Here is a 27824-nt window from a genome sequence, read left to right on the forward strand (position 1 = left end):
TGGCGATAACGTGGTTTGTGATGACGTGGCCTGTGTCATCGGAGCTTGCGCATTCTGTTGGCTGTTGCTATCCTCCGATGTACAGGATTCTCTCTCCTGTCCTGAGCTGTTGCTTTTTCTTGTTGTTTTTGCGTTGGTGAGTGCTGGAAACCATATCCTGTTCAGCGCCATTGTCTCTTCTTTTCTGTTGAAATTGTCGTCGTGTTTGTAGATTTCAATGGCTTCTCGTATTAGTCGGGGGCGATACCCTGTTGTCGTGGCAAGCTCCGATGACACAGGCCACGTCATCACAAACCACGTTATCGCCACCGGTGCATAAATACGGACTGCGCCCGAGGAATCGCATCAGAACAGTGTGAGCGTTCAAGCAAACCACTTCTGAAGATGCAAGCCACACGTGCTTGCGAAACGTCAAGAAGAAATTCTACCGAACGACGGCCTAAAAACCCGAAAAACCCACTTGTTTCAATAATATTAATGTCAATTAATGCAACGGTAAAATTAATGCACCATATAAGATATATTTCTATTTAGTAGTTATTATCAGACATATTCCTATTTAGTTGTACGCTAATCTGGCAGTACGTACCGAAGAATTCATTGACCGTAAACTTCAGCTGTATTTTGCTATGCATCGTTTATTTCACGCTTCTTGAGTGTGAGAAGGAAATTTGTGAACATTTCGTTTGTTCTACAGCACACAGCAAAAAATTATGTAAAGTTATTTTCCACGTTTTTCTTATGCCATTGTGAGCGCAATTGCATTCATATGAATATTCTTCAGCATCATCAGGCGCCAGTAAGTCGGATGAGAATATAGAAATAATACAATAATGTATTATTATTTGTTCACTTTGTGCAAGATATTTACAATGAATAACCATAAAAAGGTGGAAAAATTGAGGTAGAGGTTTTTGATTTAATTAAGCCAATTGCACTCGTGCAAAGCAGATCCAGTTTGCGTTCATACAAAAATATTATTTGTAATTAAATATTATAATATACAAGGTGTCCATAAACGTAGACAGGAAATTTGAGAGATGATTTAATGTCCATGGATATACATGGCCTTACGAAACGACCATGAAATTGCTTCAGAAATAAGGTATATCTTTTTAAAGATGGTTTGTTTTTTTAATTGTCCAGATTGCTGTTTATTTATAATTTCAGATCAAAATTTAATTTAGAATCAAATAGTTCTTCTCTCAGTTCTTAACTCAGTTTCAGTTAGTCAGGTCAGTTTCTTAAAAATGTCAAACAAAATTTCTGAATACCTTCGGGTAGTTTGTAATATTACTAGATAATTTAAAAAAAAGTTCTTAACTCAGTAATTCAAGTAGTCATTAAATACAGTTGCTTAAACACTGGTGTTCACTGCAGAGGAATGTGTTGAGATCTGTTTAGTTTTTATTCAGAGCAGTTTTACTGTTGCACAAGGAAATTCGTTTTAATACACTACTCAACGTACTACTTTCTTTCTACGGTTTTATTTTACAGTAAAACTCCTTTTATAAGGACGGAATATTTTATTTTCCATAATGCTATTTCTATGTGCGTGGAAGAAAGAACACGCCTTTAAAATACAGTTGCCAGCACTGCAATTCAAGAGTACCTTTTTACTGTAGAATACTCCAGAGTGTTACATTTTTATTACAAAAATATAATAAAGTCGAAGAATAGACTTGTCATAAATAAAATACCAATTTTACGTCAAAAAGGAGTGTGCTGATTTTACTGCATGAAATGATGTTCCATAGTTTTTCCCTTGTGAGGCTTCGAAGAATCGATTATTTAAAAATCTTCTTACAGATCACAATTGAAGCAAGAATTACAAGCCTTAATTCTCGCATTAATACAATGATTACAAGTTACAAAAATGAGCCTCGGTTGGTATATTGAGCTGATCGTTCTCTAGTAAACGGTAGTGCTGGGCAAGACAGCCATCTAGCTTCTTGCGATACATTCTAGTATTTAAAAAAGCATTTACGGAGGACACACATAACAAGAATTGCTTTGAAACTTTGAAAATTCGGCAAATTTCACAAAAAAATGATGCAGAAATGTACGTGAGCCGGAGTTTAAAACTGATTTTTCCCTATTAACTGGTATTCTACTCAAGGTTTTACCTGATAAGGTTTCAAAAAACCGATAATTTGCAAAAGCTATTACAGCGCACCCATAAACCAACAATTCCAATGTAAGTTCGAGAAAAAATTCGCCAAACTTGACAGAACAAAAATACAAAAATGGGTCTCATACAGCATATAGAGCTGATTTTGCTCCATTGAACTGTGTCCTAACCGACGTTCGATCTTGTGCGGTTTTGAAGAATCGATAATTTCAACGAGCCCTTACAGAGACAAACATGAAACAAGAATTGCAAGCGCGACTGAAAATTCGCCCAACTTCACCAAACGAAGATACTGAAATGAGTTTCGTACGGATTTTAGAGCTGATTTTGCTTTATTAAAGCGTGTGCTAACCGACGTTCTTCCGGTGAGGTTGCAAGAAATCGATAATTTGAAAGAACCCGTTCTTCTTCGAAAGTTCGCCAAACTTCACAGAAAAGGCGCCTTCATTAGTTTATTAAGCCGATTTGTCTTAATAAGTGCCACACGAGCGTCAACCGAGCGATGTCTCGAAAAACTGATCAATTGAAAGTGCCATTAAAGAGCAAACATAGAACAAGAATTGCAAGCCTAACTTTGATAATTCGCCAAATTTCACAGAAAAATGATGCAGAAATGTACCTCAGTCGAGATTTAGAACTGATATTTATCTATTAACTGATGTGATACTCAAGCTTCAAGCTTTTACCTGATAAGAACCGATAATTTAACGATAATTAACTTCACTGAACGAAAATACAAAAGTGGGTCTCAGATAGTATTTTGAGTTCAATTTGATCTATTAAACCGTGTGCTCACCGACGTTCTTGTGCGGTTTTAAAGAACTGATTATTTCAGAGAGCAAACATGAAACTAGAATTCCAAGCGCAACTTTGAAACTTTGCCACACTTTACAAAAATAATTTATAAAAATTAGTGTCCGGTCAGATTTACAGCTGATTTTGGGCTATCAAATCGTGTTCCAAACGAAATCGTGTTTCAAACGTTGAAAATTCGCCAAACTTCACAAAAGGAAGAGACTGAAATGAGTTTTGCACAGGAGCTAGAGCTAATTTGAGATTGACAGTTACTTTGTTTCTATTATATTTTAACCGATTGTATAAATTTTCATCTGTTGGTGCTTTTTTATATCTTCTCTAGACATAAAAAATATCATATTACATCTTTCTTCGATATCAAAAAATGTTACTTTGCCCTGTACGCGTATTGCCAACTCTCTGTCTTGTTAATTTAGTTCGAGATATTTCTACAAGTTATCAAGTTATATTATACTATGATCGAATAAATTCAATTATTAATTCGATTCTTTCCATTGCTAATTCGAAGAGACACAATTGCCTCCTTTAGGAGCAAATTGCATGCCCTTTTTTAACAGTTTGGAAAGCAATTTCTTTCCGTTCCTTTCTAAACAAACCAGAGTCTAAAGTTCAGAAGCAGGGAATAAAACTTGTAGATAACTAAGACCTGTAAATATTTTCTAATCAGGTACTACAATAGTTAATTGTCAATGAGTTAGGTGAACAATAGAATGTTCAAGCTTTGAACGATATTGGCATGTGGTAAGAAGTTTCACTGTAAAGAACAGTTATCGATTAAATAATTGCTTGTATTAACACATATGTATTTTCAATCAATCTGGGGAATCGTTTATTACAGAAGTCTGTTAGCTGCTAGCTTATCCGTATTGTCTAAATCATAGTTTTAAAGTGTTTTTGTATTTATAATATTTGGTTACTTTTATGGAAGGAAATAAGTCAAATATACTGGGTGTAAGAGTCTATTTTTTGAACAAACATTTTTTTCTAATTTCTAATTTTCTTTCTAATTTGAGTCTTATATTTTACGGATAATTACGTTTTCCACAAAAACTAGGATACAAAAAATCATAAAAATAAAACAATTTTTAAATGAACCGTCCGGAATAAAAATAACTGTTTTTTCGAATTCTAAAATCAGATTTCGACGACGTTAATTTAACAAACTTGAAGCAGTTGATCTATAAATTTTCTTTGAGGTGAAATTATTGGTCATGTTCCGAAAACATTTAAGTCCTGAATCTTCAGCATCAGTTTTTCAAATTACCATAATGCATAATATTGAGAAAACTGCGTCAAAACGAAGCAATTTTATTACCACATTGTTTGCATTGCTGTTAAAGCCAAATGCTCAAATGTTGGTGTAGAATTCTCGTTTGCAGTGGGTTTGATTACTTGCTATTGAAGTAACTTTGCGTTAGAATGCACCACGCAAAGTTTATGATTTTCGTATTTGCGCGAATGCTCAACTTTGTGAATGCCCAATCTAGAAATCACAAAACCTTTTCCTTAGTTTTATTAGTAGTCTTCAGTGTTTGCTAGCTTTGTTGGAACATTTGCAATAGGTTTGCCAATTTATATTCAAATCTCGTCAAAACTCTCTTAATCTATAATGAAAATCAACTGCATGAAAGTGAAAAACTGTAAGACTCGAATATGTTGCCAAACACACGCCATTATTTTATCGATATAAATAGACATTTATTGCAAACTGTTATAGCGCATAAATATTACTTCGATAGTAATTCATAAATCTTATATCATAAAATGGAAATTACTTTTACGGACCTACAGACAATATTATGTTTATTTTATTATTGATAATATAAGAAGAACAAGATAATGACTAGAGTTTTGAAATGCCATTTTATCTATATCTATATTAATATTCGATAAATAGTTGGATAAATCAATCCTTTTGATGTGGGAAAGTTAGATTGTGTGTATAGTTGCTGAACAAAGTGAACATTTTTTACTTATTTTCGGTGAAAAAAATCAACTGTTTATGGAATCCATTGTTCAACTTTGAATGAAACATCAACTTGTCGTCCTAGCTATGTCCATGTTACAGGAACAATAATTGTGTTATTGTGATGTTTTTTGAAACTTTTCCTAAATAAGTAGTAAACTTTCAAAATTAAATTGGCCTGATTTCAAGCTTTGGCTTTTCAAACTCGCCAGCATGGGCAGACTAAATTTATTTTTCTCTGTGCACCAACTTTCGGATTAAAATGTGTAAAATTAATAGAATGAAATACATGGTGTTGAAGTTTCAAGAGTGTTTCTTTTTTTTATAAGTTATAGACAGTTTTGTGCTTCACTGATTATGTCTTAAGTTCCATTTAAAGTCTTGTTTGTGACTTTTTTTCTGTTTTTTGCATGTGTGAAAGTTTTTCTCTATGCAAACTGAAAGAAAATTTTGAATAGTCTTTGACTAATTACTAATCAAACCACATATTTCAAATTTATATAAGAGCGATTCTGATATTTTAGTTGCAATAATTAAGGACCAGTGTTTGCTGATAATAATTTTTTTTCTAAACTATTCACTTTATAGTTTATGTATTTAGTTCCTGTACAAACTACTTTTATGCTTAACTGGTAATTTAAGGACGCCGCACATTCTAGAAAGATTGGTTTGGCTGTTTCATCTATCAAAATTTCCAAGTATACTTATGTATTTAGATACTTGACTCTGGAACGGCGCAAAGTGAAGACGATTCGGTTCAACTTGCATATTTACATGAAACACGAATGGAAAATGATCCTACCACGAGAATAACAACTCTGAACGGAAAGGACAGGAAACATTATCAGTTAAAACGTTACCATCATAGTAGTGTTAAAAAACTCCAGAATTTATCAAAAGTTTTTAGAACAAAACGAAATTTTCATGATGATGACAATCTATAGTTGCAATTAATATTTGAGTTGGAATGATAGAATCTTTTGAGCGTGGCTGAGAAGCTGATGTTTGAACTTGCCTCAAGTCTTCTGAAAAATATCGAATACACAGTCGAAGGCAAAGCGTTTACTTGAATACTTTGATTACTTTTGTACTTCGAATATCGCGGTCGATACGAATTTGCTAGGATGGTGGTCACTGCTAAAACGAATTTATTGTGAATTTGATTACTTTGATTATTTAAGTTCGAGATCGTGCCGTTTTTCTACCCACTTTTATTCAGTAACTAACTGAGAAATTTCTAAATATGAATGAAATGGATTTATTAGGTATATTAGAATTATTATTTCATATTACAGTCAATAGTACAATTATTGGCTGTTTTGTTATTGATTCTACTGAAATTATTCGAACTCACATCCATCTCGTTGCTTCAATTTCCTCGTAATAAGTTCTTTGAACGGATGTAAGGCATATTTTGGAGTCGAAACTGAGGCCGCAATTACATAAATTCTCTCATGCAAATGACTTGCATGATCATCTCTAAAATTATATTTTTTTCGTTATAGAACTACTTATAATACGTTGTACGTGTGCACTTCTATGTAATCATGTAGGTTATTGAGAAGGTGAAGCTCAAAACATTTAAAAAATCGTTTATAAACATAAATTAAAATTACTTCTATAAGGAACTCGACACCCTCGAATAATGGTACTATGAATAAGGTTTTTGTTTTTTTTGTAGCACTATTTATCAATCTGTCATAAAAGACGTGAGGAAATTCGGTCTTTTTTAAAGACAACAATTTTGCAGTTATTTATTTCAAACATTATTACTGTTTGGATATATAATGACGCTTACAAAAAACATATAAACATTCAGTATGCACATTACTCTTACTTTCAATTTTTTTCAATATTTTACGGAATTATAACAATCTATGGACTATAAATATCTGCTAGAATAAAACCTTTCCGATCACATTATTTATTTTCTAATTGAATTCTTAAATTTTCCAAACTTTTTTTGTATGAAAGTAGAAAATACGCCTTTTGTTGAAACATGTTTATGCATATTATATACAATCAGGTTGAAGATCTTGAAATTCAATAGAAAACCGATGTCTCATTTTGTATAAATATTCAATAACTTAATATTCTTTTAATTTTTATCTCATATTAATTTTGAAAATTTATCAGAACTAGTCTTGGGTATTTTTGTTTTTTTTATTTGATCATGGTTGTGCTCTCCTCACAACACAAGTCTGATCGATATTTCTTTATTTTACAGACCATGTAGGTTCTTTGCCTGATTTTCTCCTGGAAGTTTCACACCATTCAATTAATTTCTCAAATTGTATGTAAGCCGCTAAATTCAAATTATAATGTTCAGATGTGGCATATTAAATTCATTGACTTACCTTCTGAACTATAAAGGCAATCAATTATAACGTTCGCAGTGAGAATTGGTAACAAATTTAAAATGCAGTTCATTAAACATAAAAAACAAACGACATTTTTATCGTTCTCAGTGGCTTCCTTGTATTTTGCGTTTTTGAAGCTTTATTTTTAATTAAATTCACCTAATTTTACTGTTAATTCAGCTATTCAGAAACAATGTTCTCGAATCAATTCTCGTTAATAAAATAAGTTTCGGTGAATGGTCTTGGCATTGATTTGAGCATTTTCCTCTTGCTTGTTTCCACCCTCATATGATCGGATAATAGTGGCTCTGAAGATGAAGAAGATAAAAGTGCGAGACCCTTGCAAGATAGTTTTTTAATATATTTTTCAAATCATTTGCCTACAAAATCATAATTACTAAATCGATTATAGTTTAATTGCTGGAGTTTGGCCTGCTTTTTGTCGACTTCGACTAACAAATTTCCGCTTTGTAATTTTCATTCTTCTTATACTATTAACTTTAATTGAACTTATACTCTTAAATATATTTTGCGCTAAAAAATCGATATGCAAAAGGAAATACAATAGACGAACATTTTCAAATTACTAATGTAGAAACTTGTAGACAGTTTTTTCGATAAAACGAAAATAGCTTTAATTTTGGCTGGAAACTGAAACTTTGTCAATCAGCAGCTCGGTAACAAAGTGCTTGATGACCAGATTTTTAGGAACTTTTCATTCTATGCAAACCAAGATTTGCTATCTGTTTTTTGAAACACCCTAAATACTTGTAGCGATTAAATCAAGTAAAGCGTCACACAATAGAGAATCCTTTCATTTCTTTAAATAACCCAAGCAACCGTTAAAAATGATAAAATAAAACTGTACTTACCGGAAATTTGTTGGAATGCGTGTAGAGTTGAGCGGAAGGAGAAAATGCTACAGTCGATCCAGGTATGGCAGTTTCAGCAAATGGAGGAACGGGTGGCATGCGATAAGTCGGAGGTGTCTGAACCAGTGCGTTAGATTGCGGTCCAGATTTAGATAGCTCATGCCCGCTTCCGTACACTAGAAATTAACAGTGTTGAGTTAACAACTGACAATTTACATTTCCGGCTTTGCATTTCACCCAAAAAGGTCAGCTAGAAGCCCCATTTATCTCCGTACTAAAGCAATTTTAAACGGTCAACTATTAAATTGAACCAGACCTTTCTCGGGTGATCATGACCATTAAAGTTACTAAGCAGAACCCGATAATGATTGCCAATGATAACTTTAGTTTTTTTATCAGCCCCCATTGCGATTAAAACAGGCTTTAATTGGACAAAATTAATGTAATGCGAATCATCAATTAAACAAAAAGGTGGATTTCATTCAGGATTGCTCTCTAATATTAGTTCAAACTGGTAACCAAGTGCAATTTATTTCATTAAAATCCTCATTTAGTCGGTATTACGTTAATGACCTGGGAAATAATTGCAATTATTGAAGATCGAACCACTGTGATTCATAAAAATATGTTTTTCTTGACAACACAGTCGACTCTTTAGCTGTTTATATAAAGGGTAGTCTCAGCTTCATTATTTGTCCCATTTGTTCAATTGGCCCAAAAATGTCCCAACAGTTTTGCGCTTCTAATAAGTTAACATATAGATAGCCATTCTCGTTTTCACTCACCAACGGACGTTTCCAGTTATTTGTTATACCTGCACTGGAAAATGGGCAAAATAATTCCTTATTTAATAAAAATTTAAATACTTCAAGATAGTTAGATTCAAAAAGAGAGATAGATTCAAATAGTTCATTAAAATAGTTCTACAAATCAAGTTTTTGCAAGCTGCCAGAGTTCACAAGATTCCTGCAATAGCCCCCCACAAAAAGCATTCACTCTCTATAGTTGCTAAAACCTTGATTTAATATACTTAAATGTATTTTATGTAGGCGTACAAATCTCGGGCAGCTAGAAAAGGATTCCCTTAATAGAAATCTGATTCAATATGTATAACTGGAGAAAAGGGAATAAATCATTGGATTAAGATTAATCCACCACACGTTCTTAGAACAATATTTTATGCAGTACATGCTTTTTGGAGAAGAAATTCAAGTTGCATCAATTTTTTATGATGTCGCTTTTGTATTCTCCACGAGCTCTTTTTCAATTTACAACTATGATCTGAGCAAACAAATATGTTGTTTATTGAGTCACTTAAGACAATTGATTCGACTTTAAAATTATTGTTTGTGCACCATTTTGAAAAACATATCGATACATTTAAATGATATTCTTATCTTTCCTGGGTCTCAGTCAAAGTGTGAAGTAAACATTTTTTGAATATCGTTTATTTCATTACGTTTCGGCGAGACAACAGCGCTATCATCAGATTTAAAATTTACACAAACTCATGATTGGTAAAAATCAACGTTCTTTTACGTTTTTGTCTTCTTGAAACCTTAAATTTGTCTTAGTAGTGATGTTAAATAGACAAATTCAAAGTTTCAAGAAGGCAAAGACCTAAAAGAACGTTGATTTTTACCAATCATGAGTTTGTGTAAATTTTAAATCTAATGATGGCGCTGTTGTCTCGCCGAAACGTAATGAAATAAACGATATTCAAAAAAAAATTACTTCACACTTTGACTGAGACCCAGGAAAGATAAGAATATCATAACAAGTACACGCAGTCAGGAAAATAAATCAGGAAAAATTTAAAGAAATTGGGGTTGTATGCATTGTTTGATTCTAAATCAAGGTGCGTACTATATTTTCTGAAATATCTTGAAAAATTGTTTTCTCTTTCTTAGGAAAACCAGTTTGTCTAGACCACTTATTGTTTTATATTCGATCAATGCAATTAAATATAAAAGTAGAGAAAAGTTGGTTTAAAAATAACCCATACACCTTCACGGTTCAACAATCTATTGATGTTTTCCACGAAATTTGACTAAAATTCTCATCTCTCAAGTGTCTGTAAATTTACATATGTCGGAGGTGTTTAAAAATTCAGTCCACCTTCAATAACAATACATCAACATGCACTTAATAATGCGAACAAAGTGCATTGTTCAAGTTAACACAATGTAAGAGCACGATTAGAATTTGATGAAGAAAGTGTTGAAATATCGAATTCACAACCCAGTTATTCAATGGTGGTTGACATTACAAACAGCAATATATTTTTTTCTTTGAATTAGCGTATTATTAATCACAAAAACCGTAAACTAATTAAAATTTATCATCACCAATGAAAACGGTAGTCGACTAATGCACTTGACCGGAGTAAAAAAATGCTTTAACATTTAGACCGGCGGTGTGAAAATTAAACCGTTTCATTGAATTATTTTTAAAATACCGCAATTGCATTGCAGGGTTTCGTAATTATTATCAATAGGTTTAATATTTATTTATTTTGCTTGTTGTTTTTGTTGCCACACTCTTGTTAATGAGTTTTGCAGTAGCAGTGTTTTTTTCGTTTATTAAATGTTAAGTGACTTTTTTTACTTAAATTATCTTATAGTTGTGTAATGCATAATAGTGCTTGCGAATAATTTTATTTAGAATCCCAATTTAGCAAATTATAAGTATTTACTATGAAGCAAAATATTTTTTTAAGTAGGTATAAATAAAAAACAAAATTTGTGAAAATGTTGTTAAATATTTAAAAAATATACACGAGATAGTCAAGAAGTATGAGTTGCACTATTCTAGGTGTTAGATGAAAAGCTCAAAAAGTGGATAAACGGATGTGGAAAAACAAGAAATGCATAATAAGAAAATGTCATATAAACAACTGCGCCTTAGCATCAAAGTGAGGAATAATACATAATAAACAATTACTATAAAAATATAACATATTAAAGAAAACATCACTGCGTCCTGCAAACATTTTTACGTTTCTTCTAACAGACTCGCTCTGTATGTTTAAATATATCAAAAATATAAAAGAACATGAACGGTAAACCAACCTACATATGATTTTCATTAAATTAAATTTACGAGTGAGACTGTTAGATGACAAATATAGCATTTTGCCTGTAAATTTAGTAATGATTTCCGTACGCGGTAGTGGTTCGACATCAGAGCTCTTAAGTAAGTCGTTAAATGTTGCTAGAATGTAAATCGCAACGAGATAAATAATTTTAATTAGAAACAATTTACCATGCCTGTTGGGGCAAATATTTTCAGACACTTTAAACCAATGGTATTGTTTTAAAGTCAAGATAAATGTTCTTGTTTGCTTTGCAGAAAATGGTCTGGCTTTATAAGTTAATTAATGTTTTGCTTATTAGATCACAAGCCTTTGAACGCCCACCAGTTTATCGCAAGTTCCTCGGCATTGTGCTTTAGTGGAAGTCTTCTGAACTAATTTCCAGACTATGGCGCAACAAATTGTCAACCCTTCAGCGATACCCATTTCTTTATTTTTTCAACTAAACGTAATTTTTTATCCACTTCATTAGGCAATGAAAAATGTCGTCGATTTTCCATCTATATTTCGAGAAAACAGTCTTTGTGAGACCGTGCTACCTAACCGAAACTTTGAAATATTGACTAGAAAAGATTTTATTTTACTGTATTCGGAATTGATGGGATTATCTCCTTCTGTGTCGATTGTATAAAAAAAAGGGATATAAAAATGTCCAAATGTATTTGTGTATTTATCAGTATATGAAACAGTGGTTGGATAAAAATGATATAGACATATACATCTTGGAACTGTTTAGGCGCTTGGATAAAGAAAGTGAGTATTTAATTTCAGTAGTTTGGAACTTGTGAAAATTAGTAATAATACTGTTATTCCCCACGATTTAGATAGTGAAGTAAATAAACATTTTTAAATAACATTGAAAATCTGACCATCTTCAAAAAGCATACAAAATTATTTTTTCAAGCAATTTGTTTTCTATGGATGGATGGAAAAAAACTTTTCAACCACAATATTTAGTACGCTTTACTGATTTTTGACTAAAAAATGTACCAAAAGCTGTAACCTGTCTAAAAAAAAATCAGGCAACATTTTAAGAATTAGCTCGCAAAAACGCTTCACGGGAAACCCGTGATTCTCCGAAGACCCGAGTTTCTATTGAAAACTTTAACGGTTTAAATACAAGCACGAAAAAATAAACGTCCATTTTAATGCCGCAAAAAAACAGCGAGCTGAAGCCATTAAAAGTTCATTAGAATCAAAATGAAATGCTAGTGATTCATTCGGTAAACTTAACGACGACAGAAAATGCAAAAAAAAAACAAAAATAGATTAGCTTTTTTCCAGCAATAGGTATCTCAATTAGACTTTTAATCCTCGTTTAAGTGCAATGGAACTAATTTATGAAACGTGATTTTACGTTCAGTATTTCATGCTACGCAATTTTCCGTTATGTCTATAAGTACCTGGGCATGTTTTTTAAAAAGAAATGCTGATTTCGTTATCTAGTGCTTTTGGGACATTCTTTCGATTATCAGTTTAATGCAATATAGTTTTTTATTAGCTACACACATTTAGCAAAAATTATTAATTGCATTTTAATATTCTTGGATCTTACTTCACTGTTATGTTAGGTCAGCTATTTACAATTATTGTAAAACTTATTTTAATCAGATTTTCGTATTAAATGTAATTATATGGTAAGTATTATTTTTTTCATAATAAAAACATATTTAGCAACACGAATAGTGGCGTAAGGAAGGATTATTGCATGGGCAGAAGCTTAACAATGTAAGGTTACCTAACAATCAGCTGCAGAATAAAATTAGGTATGAAGTAATTTCTTAATCTGGGAGGAGTAAATAAATAGAAGCAATTAAATTAGAGCGTAATATAGATGTTGCGCTATGTTAAAATATAGAAATAAATGCAAAAAATATAATTTAACGTCAATAAATAATTGGTTGAAACATTTAGAGAGCAAGGGATTAGAAAAAGCACGAAAGCGAGGAGGTCGACTTTTCAATTACTCATTTATTTTTGATTAATTTGCAAATTTTTAAGGGATTAATTAAATTTATCGCTCTAATAATATGCTTAATTTTTACATGAAGCTCTAAATTGTAATAGGAACTCATTATCAAGATTTTCTCACATATTTGTAGCAATTCATATTAAAAGAGTTCATTGTTTTTAAACATACTAACTGTGGTTAAACATTCATTAAATTTAGAAAACACGCAACTTGTTGCAGAATTAAGGACGTTTGTTGTTATTAACTAACAAAACTGTTTTACTTTATACGTGGAAAACCTCGCTGATTCAAAATATTGCAAATCTACAGCTGAAAAGTCGACTTAAACAGATCGATTTGCAATCGAAAAAGCTACTCATTCTATTTTAGAGTCTATACAGATAGAAGACTAGAACCGAAAGAATATTGCTCAAACTTAATCTGTAATTGGGCACAAATATTTTTCTATTTTAAATGTTTTCTTCAGAGACTTCACTAGCGTGACTAATATAAAGGAGGTACTGTTTATTTTAACAACAAAATAAACCAAAATGTAAAAAGTTACAAATAAAGGAAGAAATGAAAGTAAGTGTTCAAAATGGGTACGATTGACTTGCTGACAATGAGCAAGGTGATTTTCGAATTATTATTAATATTGTCAATATTTTTAGTCGGTGACAACTTAAAATTTTAAGAGGCTCAAAAAAAACTCGAGGGGAGTTAGGTTGGGAGATATGGCAGGCCATTTTATATCGGTCTTCTCCAACCAGCCCATTTGTTCGGAGAAATCTCTAAATAATTGCGAACAGATTGTGGATGAGATGGAATTGAGCTCTTCGCGTAAAAATTATCCTCAATAAGTTCTTAAAATTTTGATGGATAACATTTCTTCCGCTTTAGGGATTTTACAGCCGGAGACTGACATACCCTCCTGTTATGCGATTTGCGGTTCGATATACAAGGGGTTTCTTCCACTGTTAAAAAATCTTCCAGTTTTAATTCTACGACGGCCCGACCATTGTTTAAACTAATCTCACAACACAAAGTTGCATACTCTGTATTAGAACAAAATAAAAAATCCCGATAAAAATATCTTTTTACAAAAATTTCTATGCTTTAATTCAAACACAAAATGTGAAGTTTTCAGACCAAGTTTGATCTGCCCGAGCATTTTTTAAATTTAATTTATTTTCTAGTGTAAGTAGATATTGACTTTTTTTTAAATGTTGCATACCTTACTTACACTGCATATCAAGCTATAAAGCCTCAGTCAAATCCAGAATACTAAATGAATATTCTGTATCTTTACAAAAGCACATTCTTTAGAAGGTCATCAAAAGTAAGCGCCTAGAAGCATTAAAAAATCACGAAGTAATCTGACCTTCCCATAAAACGGTTACAGCTCAATGACTACAAAATATTATTGAAGACTGTTTTTTAAAAGCTCCTATATTGATTCATTGTTCATTTATGTACTGTTTTCAAACCGGTACATCTTTTGTGTTATGCGGATGGATATCCAGCACCTGGCGATTAGCTATTATTTATTACACAATATGTTTTTTCGATTGCGAAACATCAAAATGGAAAATCTACACAATTCCCAATGCTGTATCTTAATGCATTTTACTTGTAACTAGTTACTCTTAAGCCTAAATTTTAGGCTCAATTAAGGATGAAGTAACGTAGCATTAGCTCTTTTATCTGGTACATACTTAATTAATTTTTTTCGTATAGGCATAGTTAATGCCAATTAAAAGATGTCTTGTGGTTATTTACTACCAGTTTTGTAACTGCCATGCTCCGACACCGTTAGCACCATAACAATAAATTATAGTATGAAGTTTTATGTAATATTTGATTATAAAACTTGTTTATGTGCTCGGATATTTGTAAAATGGTATACTGAGTGTTTATCCCCATGAGTGGAAATTTGAAGAATGCAAGTTTTATTTGTTTTTTATTGCTAATCGAATCTGCTGCCTGTATTTTATATGATCTTACTGCTTTTCAATGTCCTTCTACGCAAATGGGAGCATAATTACTTACCAAACAATGGGGCGCTAATTGCCACATTCTTCTTCTAGAGTTCATTTTTTATTGTTTAAATTTTACATTTCCTATACTTCAACATTACTATTGTCTTTCATTTCACTGATAACCCAATGATACAAAACCATTTTGTAATTAAAGTTAATGAAGCTTAAGTAAGTTTCAAAAAGTGTTCGAACCTTTTAAAAAATGTTTAAGTTATTTAAAGTATAGCCAGACATTTTTTTTATTACGACTGTTGGGTCCTGGTGGATTTTTCAAATTAAAAAACTACTAACTTAACTAACTTGTTTTCGACTTATATTTTTCTATTTGCGGATAATATTAATAGTTGTTCCCGAGAACATAATAAACATCGATTCTGGCTTGAATCTGAACAATTTACAAAATTTAGCGCCAATTTTAAATTTAAATTTTCTTTTAAATAAGCAATAACATGCATAAGCCTTTAATTTTTATTAATTAGCAATTAATTTATTTATATAATTAGTAAGTAATTAGGTTACTTATACGATTGGTCCTGTCAATACTAAAACAGCAAATTATTTTTGGATTGAAGCTGGTCATTTCTTTAATTATCTAGAAATAAAAGTCTTTAAAAAGTCCGCTTAAGATAAAAACAGTTTTTTTTTCAGTTCCTAAACAAAAGTATGATGACCGACCGAATTAGACGTTTTGTATGTTGAATTCCCTTGCTAAATCATGGTTTAGTAAGAGTAAAATAGCAGTAAACAGTAGGTAAAATAGCACGTGAATTCTTGTGAATTGTTAGCTTGTAAATTCTTCTTTCTGCTTGTGATTTGTGACCTACAATTATTTCTAGCCTTTATTCATTCATTCTAATCCATCATTTCTTTATAATTTATGCAACTTTTGTACTGATATCAATATATTTCAGATTATTCCAGGCAATGATAAATTGTTCCCTTGATTTCAATCATCATTCTTTCTCTGTCACGTCTCTTCAGTAGCTTTTCCATCAGATCTGCTTCACTTCTGACGAACGGCAAGTGAAAATTAATTGCCAACTGTCAACAACTGCGATAACATTTATATAATTACATTAAATCTGCAATACATGGAAAGACAGTTTATTTAGAATGAAAAGTATTTCCGCTCCCAACAGGTTTATAAACGATTTGATTCATCAGAGTAGTTCGGCATCGATAATTTTTTAATAAATCCTTGCCAATGTTCCCAGGATGAATAAGGCTTATTTATACGATTAATATGTAAATTTGGAATTAGTTTAATGGTTGTTTATATATGGGGAGCAAATGTTGCTGAAACCGGTTTTTCTTAAATCGATACAGTTTGTTGAGTTTATAGATGGCAATCGACATTATAGCTACCCTCGTGCGAACTGCTTATTATAATTCAACTAAAACTGATAATTATTATTGCATTGTTTAGAGAATTGCATTCAAAACACTCAACCGATACTTGATGCTCCTGCATCAAATTAATTCTGCATGCCTTCTAAGTAATTATCGAGAAGGTTGAACTCAATTGAGCATGACTTTTCTATTGTGAATTAATCCCAGTCTATAGTAAATTGATTAAAGGATCTTAACGATTTTTTTTTACAGTAGCTACCTTGAATTTTTTCATTTTATAATTTTTTATAGTGGGCAAAGTTTCTTCCCTTGATATCTTATTTGTTATCTGAGAGAGCTGAAAACCTTAAAATCATGTTCATTTCACTGTACAATTTCTGTTGTAAATGTTCTTAATGTGCATAGAGCTGATAATTTTTTTGAAGGTTTGCTTATGCAATGAAAAGTAATTACTATAGGCAATTAATGTAACCTTCTTATCGCAGTTCTACAAGCAAAGTTTGCAGTTTTTAAACGTATGTTAAATCATGATCATGAAATGGAAGTTACGAAGTATGGAAGTTGAAAATGCAGTTACCTAGAGAAATGTTTTATATTTCTTTTCACCACATATTGAAAAATTGTAAGGGAAAGTTTTCCTTAGAGGCTGACACTGTTATCAAGTATCACAGACATATATCGCTGACTTCGAACGCTTTAAATCAAATAACTCAATTTTAGGAAGATCTTCTAAGAGTGGGTTGTAAAAATAGTTTCTAAAAAATAGTTTTCAAAAAACGTAATTTTGTGCACGTTCTCGACACTAGCGCACTTAGTTATTGAAAATAGTCTTTAGAGATTAAGAAAATTAAAGCAAATACATATACGGGGTGTCAATTTGAAAACTTTCCACCCTTGATATCTTGATATCTGTGTTAGGTTTGTTTGTTACACCGTCCCTAACATTTCGGAAAACCTCACCGGGAATTGACCGGCATTCTGCTGCAATTCGCCTTTTAAGATCATCAATATCAGCAGGTTGTGTTTTAAGGACAGGTTTAAGTTTTTAAGTTTTAAGGTTTAATGTTTTTTAAGTTCAATTGACTTAAGATGTCCCCAAAGAAAGAAGTCTAAGGGTGTCCAATCTGGTGATCTTGGAAGCCATTCAATTGATCCCCTTCTGCCAATTGATCTATCCGTGAATATCTTATCAATGTTAGGGAGGGTTCGAAAATAGACTTTATTATTGCTTACAGGAAAATAGACAACATTTTGAGCAACTTATAAGACAGTGCGCAAGTAGATCCCATGGGTCTTATTGTAGAAATTTATCTGCCGTAAATAAAAAGTGATTTTTCTCAAAGTACAATAAGCAATAAATCCGAAATCAATTGTGATCTAGTTTTGGGAAGTTTTCATATTAACACCCGGTATATAAATGAAGATGAAAATGTTAATTTTTGAATATTTAATAGAAAGCACGCGAAGAAGTTCAGTATTTTCACAATTTTTGTTATGTCGCTGAGCAAAAAGATAAATTCTAACATGAAGCAATTAAAGGCCAAAACATTGTTTTTTATTTTCTTTTATCAAAATGGGTAGCAGGACACAAAGAACGAAATGTAAACGTTGGGAAACGTATTTTCAGTTTTGTAATGGTAAATACAAGGTGGTAAAACCAAAATTCTGATATTATTTGAATATCTAAAGGAACTTCATCCACTATTTTCTCTAAATGGTCAATGCTAAGACGAATCGACCGAAGAACTGATTGCGGAAATGCCCGCATCATGTAAATCAAAGTTAAATTTGTGCTCTTGAAAATGGAAATTTTTCTCGGACCATCAAGTATTATTGTGACAATTGTTAACTCCTTCTCGAGCAAACTGAGCTTCTCCCATAAATAAACTGCATCTAAGCAATTGTCTGTTTTCCCGAATCCATTGACAAAATTGTTAAAGGAAAATTGCCTGCTTGGAGATTTTGTACTTGTTGCACATGACAAGCCTGAAAAGTTTGTTGTCGCATTGTTCGCCAAACTGTTGTTTTGGGGAAGTTGGAAATCGATTGCTAAACGACTCGTTACTTATGTTATTCCCTGCAACGTCTTGAATAGATATTCACGTTCAGATGAAAAGTTTCTATTCAGTAGAGTAGTAAGTAAATTACTGTTTAAATTGCCTGCAGGTTTTACTTAAAAATTTTCATTTTTTGAATTGTAAATGCTAATTGAATTCATATTTATCTTTTGTCGCTTCATATCCTTAAAGAGAATCAAGATGATTCAATTCAATTGAACAAAAAAACGAATCAGGTACTGTTTACACAATTTTAAGGAGAATTTCTTAGTTACGTTTTTTACCTTTCTCGTCCCTGCTTGATTGGATCGTTTTAAAAGCCGGTAGTAAAATCAGATTTTTTTGCAAATTTGAAAGCGTTACAAACAGTAAATTATGGGTTTCATTAGTAGAGACTTTTTTATAGGCGCAAATTCAACTTGCAAATTTTAGTAACCAGAAGTTACGCAAAGAATTAATTGAATGCAACAAATCACAGCTAATTTTCGCTTATCCAATCTAAGTAGTACTTACTGCAATTGAATTTTGAAAACATCTGAAACTCTTAATTTGATCAGTTGGAAATGATCCATGCTATCAAATTCATTATATGCTTTTTGCCACTTCGGAGCACGAAGGCGATCTAAGAAGATTTGAAGAATGATGATGACCCGAGTGTTAAATTTCATATCCCCATAACGTCAACGCAATACGGGTAGACTAGAAATAATGATGTTATTTTTATCACTCGATTTTCTTTTGCAAATTCTAACACAGTTAAAATAATTGCATTTAATGAAACACTAGACGAAACTCGAATCAAAACGCATCGCAATATTCAGGACGAATAAAATATTCTTGAACAAGAATACCTTTCCTGGAAAAAATAATTGAGACTAACACGGAATCAATTGAATGGAAACATATCTGGTACTGAATTTGCTTTATTCGCAAGTGCGTTATTCAAATCCCCAAGTTCACCTTTCACATTCTATAATATTCCTAATACATTTTTGCTTTGATCAATCGAGTTTTTCTCGGTATGTCTTTAGAAAACTTTCGTACTTCTGTAGCTCGTTTTGGCACCAACAACCAATAGCATTTTAAGCGTATTTCTCATTAATATGCTTACCATTTTGAGGAAGCAATTTATCTTGCGTGTGAATGATACGTTCTAGTGATGCCTGATGAACAATGTTAAACATCTTCTCTCAAAACTCCAAAGTTTCTTACGCTCTATAGAGCACATTCATTTCCATTGAGATTCCGCACGTGAAAAACTAGTGGACGCGCGAAATCTTCAACTTCACAACAAAGCTCCAATTAACTTTAATTAGCTTTCAATTATGGCCGTCTTGGGTAGATCGGTGGGCTAAATTTGGATAGTCTGATTCAAAATGTAGTTTTTTTGAAGCTTTAAAGGGCAAAATTTTAAATTTCTCATGGGCGCAACTTAGTGGTGCCGAATGATCATATTTGAATTTCCTCTACCCGCACCTGCCCGGTGCCGGTTCCTAAGCAGGACACCCAGGAATATTAATATCGTTTTAGGCAGTTAAAATGCCTCGGCATTTCAAGTGCTTCAACCTTTCAAGGAATAATATCCTTCGTTTCACAGAACTGACACGAATAAATTATACATTCCAATCAACTCACCGGTATCAACAACAGGTTTATAATCCAGGATGAGTCAAATTTGAACCACTTTGCACCAAATAAACACAATGTAATGTACCTGAGGGACCGTTACACTTTAATATTCCACTCGAAGCGAAAGGACCTGAACAAAAACCGAAAATGTAATTATTTGATACATTCCTTTGGACAAAACAAAGGTGCACCTCACTGGTTATAGTTGCTTGAAAATAGCACCTGGCGTGTGTTGGGTATACAAGAGGTATCCGAAGACATCGTCGAGAGGAATCGTACCAACTCGGCTGAGCAGCAAAAGGAAATGGTTCGAGGTGAGCGCAATTAAGGACTGTAATGAATGTATAGAGATTTCTTCGAGCGATGGGAAAGGTAACTTCTTCATTAATGGTTTCTAGGGGGACAATGAACCTTTGAAAGGGAATTATAGAATAATAAAAATTCCAACTTTGTGCAGACTTAAAAACGGTAACAACACTAAATACATTTTTTGCATTTGGAATAATCAACTGCGGTAATTTTTAGCAAACTTCCAAAATATCTGTTTTGAAAATTTAACAGTTTTTTAAAATTATGCAATGAATCATTGCATTCAAAGCTCGAATACCTTTGAGCAAATTTTGAAAAATAAACATCAATTTGCAAACAAAAAATTCCAGTTATTCGGAGGCAAATTTAAACATTTGAAATTGCAATGTCAAATTGGCGAACATTTTCATTAAACTGCAATTATTTGCTCTACTCAGTGCACAATTTGATGTCATTTGGATTGCAATCGAACTGAAATAATTGCCATGTGAAGTTGGAATCCCGAAATTTATTTGAATAATATTTGCATAGAATTCTGTAAAAATTAATTTACAAACACTTTAGTTCTGGTTTTAGGCGGTGATGTAAACATTCCTTTGTTAGGAGAAAAATTAATAAATGTTTCAACTACAGAAATATTTTCGGTTGCTTTTCGAAACTTTTGGGTCGAGTGTTTTGTCCCAAAATTCTGTCTTTTAAGAACGATATATTTTTCTCAAGGCTTTTACCAAGGACCGATAAAGAGTGTAATTAGTTACTGCTCTATGAAGACAACATTTTTTCGAGGAAGTTGGATAACTATTGAAATTCAAAAATTCTTTTATGAATTGTTTTTCATTGACGAAATTGGATGTATTAGACATTATATTTGCTCGATCAAATAAAGCCTTTCTTCACCATTATTTGGTGGTCTAAGTTAAGATTTAAATACCGTATGAGTAGATTTTTTATCTACCGAAGTTCCAAAATTGTCAAACTTTTTTAAATTCGTATATCGAGAAATGAGATTTGCCTCTAGGGTTCTTTTTCAATAGTAGATATAATTGTTGGTTCAATATTGATAAGATATGATCAAAGGCCATTAGTCAAGTTTTTGTTACCTATGACTATAAATTGAAAATACATCATCAATATATCGCCACCAAATAATTGGTTTAAACTTGTATATAGTTATGAAATTTTTGAGTTTGCATAAATATTTTACTTTGAAAATATTGGAAAAAGGGATACCGCACCACGATTTCAAGATTATATTAATTAAAATTACCATTATATTGTACTTAATTGTGTGCTTTTCTTAATATTGACGTTATTTTGTAATTTTTTTTTGACTAACAATATCAAAACTTACCAGCAAATGATTTGAATTTATGTCTGTGACATTTTTCTAAAAAATGCGCTGAATTTTTAATAAGGGAAGCTGTCTTTTTATTAGGGGATTTAAAATATTTAAAAGAGTTTTGCCTACAGAATATGTACGTGAATGCAAACATTATCTCCTTTCAATTTAATTACCTTCTTCGTAAAGAAATAGTAATTTTTTTTACTCTGTTAAAATGTGGTGTTTTCCTATTGTTAGTGTCAATTTCCACCCATCGAAATCGTTTCAACTTTTCATAACAATTTTAATACTGAAATACAACCTCAGGCACCTCCAGGACCGGTTTCGATCCTATTAGCTCTCATCAGCTGGGATTAGTCTGAACGTAACACTTTCTTGGCAAACTTGACCATTGCAAACAAGGCCTTTAGGCTCTAGTGCTGGTTCATGATAGAGCCTTATAAAATTATTTATTTTTTATATTTAAGGTTTCTGTATTGGTTTTTTCGTGCAGCATTCAGCTTTTTCTCCAATGTATGATTCAACTCCTATGTATGATGGTGATGGACATAGAGTAATGTTTCCTTAAATTCCTTGCGCCTCTTGTTTATTTGAATTTTCTGCTGGAAAAGTTAAAATGATCTGAGGCACAGCCGATTTATTTCCCTTATCCGTTTGGAAATCCATAAATTATACGCAATTCGAGTAGATATTTGCATTAAAACTCTGTCTCACTCGTTTGAGAATGTTATAAATATTCCCGCTAGTCGAAATTTGCTCTTTGAAATTACTAATAATTATTCCTACCAAACAGATCTATCGATTTATTGTAGAGCAAGCATTTCCAGGTCTAAGTAAATTTGTGATAGTAAATGGCAAATAGTAGATTTGTTCTTCCTTTTTAAACAGGAACAAAGACCGGACAATTGAGATCGGCAAATTTGCACTTTGGATTTTCGGCTGCAGTAGAAATATTAATCAACAATTCGCTCTCATTTCTAGTTAATAGTTCAATTATATGCCTTAACAATGTAAAATTGACATTTGCTTGCTGAAAATAAAGCGAAGAACTCATTTTTGGCCAGGTGTGTTTTGCAAATATTACTTGACACACCCCGTACCTGAAGAATACAATAAGGTCATAAAATTTTACATAACAATGGCTTGGGAGAAGTCGAAATGCTCGTCGGAGGTGAAGGTTTTGCCATACTATGCAAACTTTATAAATTATGTAGTGTTATTAGCTGGAAACGGATATGTAAAGCACAATAAAAATTTGTTTACAGGGTGATTTTGTGCAAATGTAAATGTTTTGTTTGTCATTTTATTCATCACTGTAGCATCAAAATATTTGCGGCCATGAAAGAGCATGAAATTGGAATGGACAAATTCCTAGAATAAAATTACTTATTGCACTTTACCCCATGTCGAGGCTTCCGCCCTTTTCCTTTCATCTTGTGAACATAAGATAGTCATGTTTGTTGAAGTTTATGACAATATACAAACAGAATTCGAGAAAATTTTATCCGACTATGTTCGTTTGCTTTATTGCGATGGGCGATGGATCAAAATCTACCCAGAAAATGCATTTGGAATTATAGTAGGTTGCTTTACTATAAATACTCTATGAATAAACTGTAGACATTTTAGGAAGTAAAGTTCTTTGCATGCATGTACATTTACGGTATCAAAGAAGTAAAACTATTTTTTTCATATTTTCAACCTTGAAAACATAATTTTTAGTGACTTTACGACGTTACTTTTACCTATGTTAGTTGACCTCGAACATGCTTATAAGTTTAAATTCGCACAAAATCTGATGTCTGAACTTGGAAATTTTAAAAATGCTTTTTTTTCTACAATGTCTATATTTTTTCATAAATTGGACGCATAAAATATGGTAAATCTGAATACATTTCCATTTGGATCAAATTACAAAATATTTTAATTTTTGAAAAGTCTTAGTGCCTAAATCTTAGCTATTTGAGTTTAATCGTTTTCCAGCAACATATTGATTACGGTAGTCTTCTATTGCATACAAGTAGAAATAAATCAATCTAAATTTGTACCTAAATCTACATCACATTTTCTTAACCCCGGACTTTTCATCGATTCATGGATTATTTAATCATTTTCTATTTGTATAATTGCAACAAATTCCATTTCCGAAAATTTAGAGCAAGGTTTATTCGAATTTGTGATTGATCCGTTTATCAGCAAATCAGCCTCAATGATAATAACTTGTTAATCTGCGTTCTTGTAACTGATCGCGTGTTTGCCTAAATTTTTGACATAATAAATTTAGCAAAGTAAAATAATCAAAAGTACAATAAAAAACTCTAAAATACAGCGAAAGCAATTTTTTAATTCTAAATTTTGGTGAATAAGACTGATCAAAATATGATACTGGGTTTCAATAAAAATATTTCGCGCTTTATTTCGAACTATAGTTCTTTTCATGCTTTTAATGCTATTTTACCTTACATTACCTATTGGTGGAATCTCATAATTTAAATAAAATCAGTGATTTCCTATGTTAAAAAACTTCTTTTAGACTAAGCGCTCACTTCAACAAGTCTATATTTTCATATTTTATTAAACTAGAGGGTTTTAAATAGTCTGGATTAATTTTAGGCCAATCATCCTCTAAATGCACCAAAGGAAAAGACGTGAAAGTAGACATAAAAAAGAATCTTAATTTAATGTTATTGTTTCAATGTGTTAAATTATTGTATTATTAGTTGGGAATAGCCAGCGTTTAACAAATTTAGATTTGTAACATCTAATGACTGGATATTGGATTGGATATTGATCTTTTTATGAATATCCGATATTTTATGCGACACGAAACAGAGGCAAATGTTGATTAACACTTTTAGAACCAAAATTAAATAATCCAACAGAAATCTCTAAAACCCGAACTTATGACTTATGAAATTGTTTGAAATGCTAGGGGATAAATTAGCCGATGCATTTGCTAACTAAGAATGTATCATCGAGAATATCCTCAAGAAGAATCGTTGCCTGTAGTGTATTTCTCAGCTTATCCAAGGCTGATTGAACAAAGAGATGCGTATCGAAAAAAAAGCAAATATTAGATTATTGGAGGAGATCGGGAAAATGGAACATTGGTGCATGTTTTTGCCAATGTGTTTGGAATACCGTAGTGTATTTTAATTGATGATTTCAAGTTTGATAAAACCGCATTTACAAGCGATCTAAATTTAATTAGAGAACACAAAACATTAACATTTTAAAAGTGTTTTAATGGATTACAGTTCTAAGACCCCGCTAAGATTGGTACGGTCTTCAATTTCTTCATTTTTATTCATTCACCAATCCATGCTTAGCCAGAATGATTATTAATGAAGCTTTTCATAAAGCAATTTTTCGGGTTTTCTACTGACTTTTTCTTGTTAGAAATTTATTTTCCAATAATCTTATAATTTTTGCTATCTTGAATCCTATAGTGCATCTCAAACAATGAGGTCTATGTCTAGGAACCATAGCAATATCGATCTAAGTAAGCCCTTGCATTTTGATTATCTTTTTAGCTCAATCATTTTCCATAGTTATATCACGATAAAATATTTCCAATCAACTAATTTTTGTCAAAAAATGTTTTGAGCCCTCGGGTGCATTAAGAGCGACGACTAGTGTTTAAAAGACATAATAAAATACATTTTTGTTTTTTAAATTTCAAAGATCCTCTCCGTTCCTAAATTGCGGGAAAAATGATGATTAAAGTATATTATTTATTTAGAGGAAATAAGATACAGAGCTCGCCAAAAATATGCTATGAATGTGTTCACCTATTTAAAAAATCAGAAGGCCCTATCAAATTATGTTGAAAATGACGAACATAAACATTAAAAAATCACCAGAGTAATGTCGAAATATATAGGAAAATGCGGAGCTAATCAATAAACTAATTCGTTATTTGTCTTTAATTTTGAAAGGCTTAAAATATTAACGACAAACTTATGCGATAGCAAGTATAAATAATTTGCCAGTAATTGCAGAAAAATGCAGTCGTTTGACTGAAAAACTTGCAAATATTTCCTGTAAGCACAAGAATTAGCTCTTTTTGTCTCGAAGTTCAAAATTGGTAAATTTAATTATAAACTTACAGAAATTATCTTCAGTGTTGACTGTGCTTTTCTAATTTTCGAAAACATATACGAAATAAGCAATATTTGAGGCAAATGTTCAATCGTTGAGGGAAAGTTGCAAATATTTCAGACCCATATGAAGTACTCAGAAGATAAAGGAACGACACTGATTTACTAAAAACACTAAAAGAATAGAAAGGCAAATCTGAAAGTAATTTTTAAATGAACAAGAAATAAATATATTTTATAAGTTTAAATCCATACTAGGTGGGTAAACTTATCGACTTTTCCGAGTTATATGAGTGTTAGACTTAAACGTAAATGGAAAGTTAGCTACTAACTGTGAGTTTTATCCAACATTTCTCCAACCAAATGAAATATTGGTCGACTAGTCATTTATAAAACTTATTAGTCTGAAATCCCGTTACAATTTATCTAAATGGAAATATATTCTGAGTAGCAACACTGTTCATCTCATTCTTATGTACATATAGATTTCATTCATAATATAAGTGATTACTTGAAAAGTGTTATGTAAATCAATTCAACAACCCTTAGAAAAGCAGAAGCATTGCCCATGCCTACGCATCTACCCAACATAAGGCGCATGACGATACAATTTTCCTGGCCAGCAGGCTGAAATTTCCTCTCAAAACGGCAGTTTTCCGAGGGAACTCGATCCTTTGTCGGTCTGTTTTCTATCATTTTTCAGTAAAATTTCCTTAGCGCTTTGAAGTGGCATGCCTGAGTGTTCTAATGAATGATGTGGGATTTAAATGTAACTTGAGTGATAATTTTTCTGAATAGGTAAAGTGGCTTTTTGTACAACGCTTCTAATTATGTTGTTACTTTTTGTCTGTTTATACAATTTTAAATGAAAAATGGCGCTTCAGTAGTTATTAAGTGCATACGTTAAGCCATCGTCATAAGGTATTACATTGTTCTTCAACTTATTGAAAGGCTAGCGTGTCTGAAATGGGGAGTGAAGGTATTATTGACCCACTATGTCCAAAAACGTGGACTTTACCTGCATCATAAAACGTTTAATTTGTGCTTCAGCGGCTCTATTTTCATGTAATAAATGCAATGATAATAGCGAGAAGCTATACGAAGAAATAATTCGATTGGATTGAAAATGTGCAAATTCCATATCTCCGTATTAATTGGTAAATGTTAAAGAGGTCTAGTTCGTGTGCTGAGTTCATAGTAATTTTCAAAACTCAGTTGAGCATAATACAACATTTTATAGCAGTGAATAAATAACAATAAAATTGAATGTTGCAGCCCAGAACTACAGTGTATCCATTCCAAACAATTCAACCTATTCAAGTTGAAATATCATATATTCAGATTGGGAATAATTCCTGCATTTCCCAGAATATACGCCCTCTGTTATATTCATAACCACCATTAATATAATTCAGGTTTGTAAAGTGCCTGTGGTCTTTTTTAGATATTTTTAGTTTAATTTGCGGCAATAATAACAAAATATTTTCCATGCATCTAAATATTGGAGAAACGGCAGAATGTAAAAGCTGAAAAGTACATCTGGGGACGGTTATAAAGAATGTTCTCCCGTCCTGCAATCTCGGTTATATCATGGAACGTTGTGACTGTAATATAGGTATGAATGGAAAGCACAAACACAATGGAATAACACAGCTCATGTGATTGAAAGTTTTCTAAATTTTGCACACAAATTGAAAGGACCAGGGAAGTTGGAAATGCCGAACGAAATTAACTCCAAACAAAGTGTAAAGTTTGACGGAAAATGTTCAAAATGGTTTACGCATAAAAAGTAGGAAAATATAAAGAAT

At 31.9% G+C, this 27824-nt stretch overlaps 2 protein-coding genes across 3 annotated transcripts in view; one reads left to right on the forward strand and one right to left on the reverse strand.

Moving 5' to 3' along the window:
• Positions 1–27824, reverse strand: part of LOC109535692 — a 133231-nt gene that overhangs the window by 13080 nt on the left and 92327 nt on the right. Inside the window, exons 1-3 of one of the 2 annotated variants that reach the window (XM_048670702.1) lie at positions 20457–20596; positions 20272–20395; positions 8146–8321 (exon numbers count right to left, since the gene is read on the reverse strand). In XM_048670702.1, coding sequence (XP_048526659.1) covers positions 8146–8244 — 99 coding nt within the window. In that variant the 5' untranslated portion in view covers positions 8245–8321; positions 20272–20395; positions 20457–20596. Of the gene's footprint in view, positions 1–8145; positions 8322–20271; positions 20396–20456; positions 20597–27824 lie in introns of those variants that run through there. The other variant, XM_048670703.1, reaches the window with a different exon arrangement.
• LOC109535699 (neuroglobin) overlaps positions 26662–27824 on the forward strand; it is a 44401-nt gene continuing 43238 nt past the window's right edge. Inside the window, exon 1 of the mRNA XM_048670706.1 lies at positions 26662–26814. The gene's annotated coding sequence lies outside the window, so the exon portion shown is untranslated. The remainder of the gene's footprint in view (positions 26815–27824) is intronic.

This window comes from Dendroctonus ponderosae, unplaced genomic scaffold (assembly GCF_020466585.1).
Source record: "Dendroctonus ponderosae isolate FM_Combo_2020 unplaced genomic scaffold, Dpon_F_20191213v2 Dpon_F_20191213_1, whole genome shotgun sequence".
NCBI lineage: Eukaryota > Metazoa > Arthropoda > Insecta > Coleoptera > Curculionidae > Dendroctonus > Dendroctonus ponderosae.